Source organism: Catharus ustulatus, chromosome 6, assembly GCF_009819885.2.
Source record: "Catharus ustulatus isolate bCatUst1 chromosome 6, bCatUst1.pri.v2, whole genome shotgun sequence".
Classification (NCBI taxonomy): Eukaryota; Metazoa; Chordata; class Aves; order Passeriformes; family Turdidae; genus Catharus; species Catharus ustulatus.
Window position 1 is genome coordinate 54,934,599 of NC_046226.1, and position 7,246 is coordinate 54,941,844.

Genomic DNA, 7,246 nt, shown 5'->3' on the forward strand with positions numbered 1-7,246 from the left:
CCACAGCCACTGGAGCAGAGTCCCTGTCACGCTGCTGCTGCTGTGCCTGTATGGAATGGTGGGAACGGGGCTGTGCTCTGGCTCCTCGGCTTCCGCAGCCACAGGAACCCCATCCCCATCTGTGTCCTCACCCTGGCCATGGCTGACTTCACCTTCCTGCTCTCCATCCCCATCGCCCTGGGGGGATTTTCTGTCCCTGAGAGCTTCTGCCACCAGCTGGGCCCATGACAGGGCTGTGACAGCTGGGCTGAACGTCTCCATCCTCTTGGCTTTCCCTGCTGGTATCTACTCTGTGACAGCCTTCAGTGCTGGGACAGCTCTGTTTGTCCTCCCCTCATTTTGGGTTCTGGCCCTTGCTGAGGGCGTTTGACTTCTCTGCCTTTGCCCTCAGCACCTCTCTCCCACTCACCTGTGCCAACAGCAGTGCCCACCCTCTGATTGACTTCCTGGCTGGGAGCTGTGCAGAGGAATTCACCCTCTCTGTTGGTGTTGCCTTCCAGAGGGCTTTTGAGGATGTGCCAGAGCCAGGGAATAGGGACAACACTGTGGAATCATCATCAATGGTATCATCATGAATTAGAGTCACAGTATCACAGCATAACTTGGTTGGAAGAGACCTCCATGATCATCAAGTCCAACCAACCCGGTGACTAAACAATGGCACCAAGAGCCACATCCAGTCTTTTTTCAAATACATCCAGGGATGGTGACACCACCTCCTACTCAGGAAAACCATATCAATACATTTTTATTCTTTCAGTAGAAAACTTTTTCCTAATATCCATCCTGTATTTCCCCAGGTGCAGCTTGAGACTGTGTCCTCTGGTTCTGTCGGTGCTGCCTGGTGCAAGAGACCAACCCCACCTGAGCACAGGAAGTTGTAGAACCTTTCAGGAAGTTGTAGAGAGTGATAAGGTCACCTCTGAGTCTCCTTTTCTCCAGCCTAAAAGGAGTCGTCATAAAATAGAACCATAAAATATCCAGAGGTGGAAGGGACCCACAAGGATCCTGGAGTTCAGCTCCTGGCCCTGCACAGGACATCCCAACAATCCCACCCTGTGCCTGAGAGCATTGTCCAAAAGCTCCTTGATCTCTGTGAGCCTGGTGCTGTTTGCAGCAGGGGAACTCCTGCCTGGAGAGGATTCTGGATGCCATGAGGAATCATCATGGAATGGATTGGGTTGGAAGGAACCTTAGAGATCATCACATTCCAACCCTTCTGCTATGGGAAGGGAAACCCAGGAAACCTCTTACTTTGAAATCCTTGCTTTGAGTCTTTCCTGTTTAACAGGTCTGAGCTTTCTCTGTCTCAGAAATGAGCTTCCCTAACCTGTGGAATATTAAAACTGAGTCACCAAGGCTGAGAACTTTTCTCAATGGATTTTCTTGGTGTGTATCCTTAAAAACAGCATGCAGGTGGATAAGAGATCTCGGCACTGCAGTACAGAACAATTCCTGGGCAAATCCATTCCATCTCCCACAGGTCCTGACACATGGGAAGACCCTGTGGAGCCTTCACACTGAGCTGTGTTGTGCAGGGCAGTGTGCAGGTGTTTGGGATGGCCCCTGGAAGGCTTTGCCCAAAATGCACACTGAGTTTGGGGCTGTGGGCTGTTCTGTGAGTTGAAGGATGGTCTTTAATGATCCTTCCAACCCAAAACATACTAGGATTCCATGGAAAACAGGAAGCTCAGGTAGGGAGTGGCCTGGGTGACACAGGAGACAAGAATGTGCTTGGAAGGAGAAGTACATTGGAGGATCATGATCCTTCTGCACTTGTCTTGAGAGGGACTCCCTAAGTTGTTCTCTCCTAGACAAGATGTTGTGCTGTGGAAAGTTTCTGCTTTACATGAAAATGGGAGACAGGAAAATGGGAGACAGGGAGAGAAAAACCCCTGTCAGGTGTGGAAGTTGCTCTGCTCTGTTAATCATTAACAACTCTGTTAATAAATGCATTTTAGATATTTTACCTCATGTGTGTGTCCAAAGTCTGACTCAGCATCCACAACTTTCACTCTCCCTTCCCTTTCAGAAGCAGTGGCACCTTGGTTTCCCCTGTATTTAAGGCAGTGGGAAAGGAGGGACACCTTTCCCCTGGGTAAGAGATGTGGCTGCTGCCCAGGTCTGTCCCAGGAGGAATGAGGAGATCTTGGCACTGTCAACATCATCCCAACCATTGCAGGCACGTGACTTAGGAAGAGCTCTGGTATGAGACAGGTACCTGCCCTCCTCAGAGACAAACCAGGATCTTTAGAATGGGATAAAATAAGGAAATGAGCCATTTTGGACACTGTTCACCAGGGACAATGTCTGCAGAGAAGCCTGGATGTTGTTTATTTATCATATTCAGAGTTCAGAATTATCACAATGGAACCAAACCAAAAAACCAAACCCAAACCTGATGTAGGGGGTAATAACAAAATGACAAAGATCAGTACAAGATGGATTTTGGGTGCAGCTGCTGTGCAGAGTCCCTGTTCAGCTCCTCCTGAGGGTGGCCAGGTTCAGAATGGAGGTGGTCAAGGGATTCCTTGGACTTTGATGCTGGGGAACCAGAGGGTGGCCCCATTTTGCAGAACAGCAGCATAACCCCTAATTTCTGTGCAATTAAAGGGTCAAAGCATCTGGTGATGTGAATTACCATGTTGAAAGCTCTTTTTGGTCACAGGAACAAGGGTTCAGAAGAGGCCACCTTCGGTCCTGCACTTTATTCAGAAGGATTTAATTCTGGAATTAAAGAATGTGACAAATTCTCATGGAAAGTACAAGGGAATGTTGCTGTCCTTGCCCAGCTCTGCAGCCCTACCTGGTGTCTCTTCCCATCAGCTGGCAATGCAGGGCTGGCTCTGCTGGACAGAAGGGGAAGGAGGCTCCGTGTGATCCCAACCCCTCTCCTGCCATCCACAGGCACCAGCCCCTCAGAGATTTGGGAAATCACTACCACTTTGTGCTGGGTGTGTCCCCAGGCCTTAATGTGTGAAATCCTTTGCAGGCAAGAGATCCCTCAAAACACCAAGAAACTCATCTGGGTAGCCAAAGGAGATGGAGTTCATTCCCTGGGGCCCAGGCAATGAGGGTCATTCCATGGGGAATAGAGCTGGGGAACAGCACTGAGCCCAGCTGCACTGCCTGGAGCCATGTGGGCAGGGCAGGGAGGAGGAAAGCCATGCTCCAATGTGCTCCATGGCAAAGCATCCCTCCCACATTGCCCTGGCAATGCCCCTGCTCCCTTCTCCTGCAGGAGTGCACCAGCACAGGGAGGGTGATGCTGTGGATATTTATTCATCAGGTGACTCAAGGAAAGCTGTGCCGAGGTCCTTCAGCAGAGCAGTGGAAGGGATCAACAGGCTCAGATCACTGTGTCTGTGATGGCATAATCACTGCCGGCAGTGTTTTCTTCCTCCTCCTCACAGACCCTCTGGAGGGAGAGTCGGAGGGATTCCATGGAGCAGGGACTCGAGCACATCCCTGCCCAGAAGTAAATGAAGGGTTTGATGCTGCTGTAGATGCAGTTGAGCAGGGTAACAACCTGGGTGGACACAAGGATGTAACCGAGCTGCTGCAGGAAATTGAAAAGGACAAGGAGGAGAGTGAAGAACACAATGATGAAGATAGCAATGTCTCGCATATTGAGTTGCTGCTTCCTGGAGCCACATTTGGCCCTGATGATTTTGATTGTGCGGATAATGACCATGGGTGCAGCAAAGAGGAGCAGGATGGTGGCATATATGGAGATGAGAGCTGCCCTGCAGTGCCCCTGTTCGTGGGATGGGCACAGGGAAGTCAGCGAGGGAATGACAGTGAAGAGAGCAAAGAAGGCCCAGAATTGGACACCATCCACCAGCCACCACAAGCGAATGGGAATGTCGCAGCCACAGCAGAGTTTGCACAGGTCGAGAATATTGACCATATAGCTGGTGAGCATCAGCCGGAACAGGCCCCAGAAGTAGGAGACCTCTGACAGCTGGAAAAGGAAGTTCACGTACATCAAGGGCATGATAGGAGAGCAGGACATGTCCTCCACCAGGAAAAGGATGGCAGAGGGGACCATGAAGAGCAGGACGAGGAAGTCGGCCAGAGCCAGGTGTAAGATGTCGTGGTTACCAGCATCCAGGCTGAGGAACCAAAGGACAGCCCCATTCCCAGCCAGCCCACAGAGGCAGATGAGCAGTGCCACACTGTGTATGGCCACGTTGGTGCCATCTGTCTCACAGAGATCGTCCCCTTCAGTGGGTGAGGCAGGAGATGGGAACACGGTGGTCACCTCCATGGATGGACTCTGGGCAGGCAGTGGGATGTGGTCCCTGGCTGTGATTGTCAGAGTGGATGGGAGTCAGTGCTTGGAGAATCCAGGGATGGACCATGCAGCTCCTCAGCAGCTCCCTGCAGTGGGAAGGATTCAGTGGGGAGGAGTGAGATGTGCAGGGGAGGAGGGTGGGAGTTGGGAGGGATGTGGAAGAGAAGCACAGGGCAGAGGAGGGGGGACCTGGGGAGGGCACTGCGGTCACCAGGAGAGGGTGGCAGGAACAGAGCAGCTGCTGGAGGAGAGGAAGGTGGGGCAGGGAGGAAGGAAAACATTGCACTGACCTGTTCACTGTGGGGCAGCAGCAGGCACAGGGGGTCTGTGCAGATCAGCGGTGCTTCCTGGTACCTCTTGCTCCTTTGGAATCCATGTCCTAAAGTGGATCCTCCCAGGTCAGTAACATGAAGGAGAAAGTGCCCAGATCACCAGGAGCTCCCCATTCCCATCCTGCTGGCTCATCTCTGTGCCCTGTTCCAGTGTTCACTCAGTAGGGTCACAGGGCAGTCGGAAATTGTTTTACAACTTTGACTACATCGGAGTTCCACAACCTTAGGGGTTACTGGGTTTTTTTGTGGGTTTTTTTTTTTTTTTTTTTTTTTTTTGTTGCCACAAAGCAAAGTGACCTTTGTCTTTGTGAATGGCTCAGCATTTCCTCTTGATAAGAAACACTCCTTCCCAGGAGAATGTCCCTTCTCTTACTGGCTTCCCTTTACCAACAGTTCCTTGTTCTCTCCCCTAAGAGGAGAGCTGCTGTGCCTCCAGCAGCAGAGGGATGCTGGTGGTGCTGCTCACACTGCACTGCTGGCAGTGCTGGTCAGACAGCTGGCTGCTTGTCAGAATCAACTCCCAATCTGGGAATAGCTCCAGGATCATTGCTAAAAGATGCCCTGGGCCCAAGGAAGAACAACTGATCTGCTCCCCATTCTATTCCCATCTCATCCTCATCCCTGCTCCCCACCGCGCTGCCCATCCTCACCCCATCCCATCACATCCCACAGGTTTCCCAGGAGGCAGCCACTCCACCACTGACTGTGGTAGGTCAGGCTCTGCTGTCCTCCAGTGGGGAGATGTGGGATTGCCGGCATCCAGATCACCTCCAGCCCTCTTCTGACCGTCTCCTGACCCTCTGAAAGTGCCTCCAACACCCCAAACCATACTCTAGGCCACCTGTTTCCCCCCAATTCCCTGATCCTCCCCAGCCCACCAGGGACCCCAACAGTGTTTCTGCTCCTCCTGGCAGAGGAGCCAGAGGAACCAACTCCTGTAGAGTTCTAGGATCCAGGTAGGAGGAGGGAAGCCCAGATCCAATGTGCTGACAGGAGAACACAGGATGATAAATGGGGCTGGAGCCAGTGGAGAAAAGCATAAGGAGGTCTGCAGTGGTTTTTGGGTGAGTCCTGTAACAAGAACCAAGAGCACATGGCCAAAGGGAAAGTTCAAGGCAATGTCACCTTTAATATCACAGCACTCAGTGAATATGACCAGCAGAGACCCCTCTGAATGATTCTCCAGGGCCATGAAAGGGCTTTGAGAAGGAGATTAATTAATGGAAATGAGTCCTAGGAAAGTGATATTTAGGTATTAGATAAGAAATACACTTTAATGACTGTGTGTGGTTGCAATGGATGAAGCTCATTGTAAAGTCTCACCACATGCAGAGCAAGGAGAGATCCCTCTGTGTGTCCAGTGGAGGTAAAGAATTCCTTCTTCCTGATGCTTCCCATTGTGTTAGAAAATTTATTCTGGCTGATTTTGGTATCACTCCCAATTCCCATCCCATCCCATCCCATCCCATCCCATCCCATCCCATCCCATCCCATCCCATCCCATCCCATCCCATCCCAAGGCCACTCCCTGCCTTGAAGTACAGCCTGTTGGGCTCTGCTACCCTCCAGTTAGGACATTTGGCACCAGCAGCCTCCAGAGCCTTCCCAACCACATCCAGACTCTTCCAGAACCCTCCAGACACCACTGACAATCTCCTGACCCACTCTGGGGCTGCCTTTTCCCCTAAGTCATTCAGGATCCTGCTCCGCTCCACCAAGGACCATGAGCAGTGACTCTGCTTCTCCCAGCCATTCATGCTTTTGCAACTTAAAATCAACAATTTAGCAAAGAAATGACAGTTAACAGCATTTAGCTGAAAATGTCTCTCCTGACTTACCCTCACTTACAGGCCTGACTCACTGAGATGTCTCAGGCACTGAAACTCCTGGGAGAGCAGCATTGCTCCCACATTTGCCATGGCAGATGCACACGTGTGTGCACACAGACAGAGTCAGTGCAAGGTCCCTGTGAGAAATTCCCCTCGGAGGCAGGGAAATGCTCACTCTGGATCCGTTTGCATCTCCTCACTGTGCCAAGGGCTGAGCCTCGAGCACTGGGGGATCGGCCCAGGACCCGTCGGTGTTCAGGGATCACCCGAGGGCAGCAAACGGGAGAGATCCCGGCTGGGAGAGGCCCCACTCCCAGGGAGGTTCTGGTCAGCACTGCTGGGGCCAGGAGAGCTCCAAGGGTCTCCTTTTGGAATGCTGTTTGCAGGGCCCCAAGAGATGGGCTTCAGTCACAGCCATGTTTCATCCTGGCCACACTTTGGGTTGGCAGCTTTCTGTGAAAGTGTGAGAACAGGGATGCTGTGCCATCCAGGGAAGTGAAATAATTCCCAAGGGTGTCCATAAAACCCAGGAGGCTGTTGGAGAGCAGCAGTTCCTGGGAGCAGAGGGTGTTTCTGATGAGCTGCAGAGGAGCTGAGCCCAGGGGCTGCTCCTCAAGGCTGATGGCTAAGGAGCATTTCTGAGATCCCAGTGCAGCCTGGAAAGGGGGAGGGGATGCACCAGCACAGGGAGGGTGACACTGTGGATATTTATTGATCAGGTGGCTCAAGGAATCCCTCAGCCACTGTCCCAATGTCCCTCAGCTGTGCAGCAGGAGGAATCACCAGAC

General features: G+C 52.0%; 1 protein-coding gene across 2 annotated transcripts; it reads right to left on the reverse strand.

Moving 5' to 3' along the window:
* Window positions 1–2,726: 2,726 nt before the first annotated feature.
* Window positions 2,727–4,767, reverse strand: LOC116997897 (mas-related G-protein coupled receptor member H-like). Of its 2 annotated transcripts, none has more exons than XM_033063099.1 (2): window positions 4,588–4,767; window positions 2,727–4,308 (listed from the first exon to the last, which is right to left on the reverse strand). In XM_033063099.1, exon 2 carries the CDS (start codon window positions 4,268–4,270, stop codon window positions 3,350–3,352), a length of 921 nt encoding a protein of 306 aa, XP_032918990.1. In that variant the 5' UTR covers window positions 4,271–4,308; window positions 4,588–4,767; the 3' UTR covers window positions 2,727–3,349. The 2 variants fall into 2 exon arrangements, with proteins under 2 accessions (XP_032918990.1, XP_032918988.1); XM_033063097.1 differs by having other exon boundaries at window positions 2,727–4,383.
* Window positions 4,768–7,246: the final 2,479 nt, after the last annotated feature.

Bases quoted from the DNA above. Each gene is read 5' to 3' on its own strand.
- LOC116997897 (XM_033063099.1), bottom strand. From the start codon at position 4,270: ATGGAGGTGACCACCGTGTTCCCATCTCCTGCCTCACCCACTGAAGGG.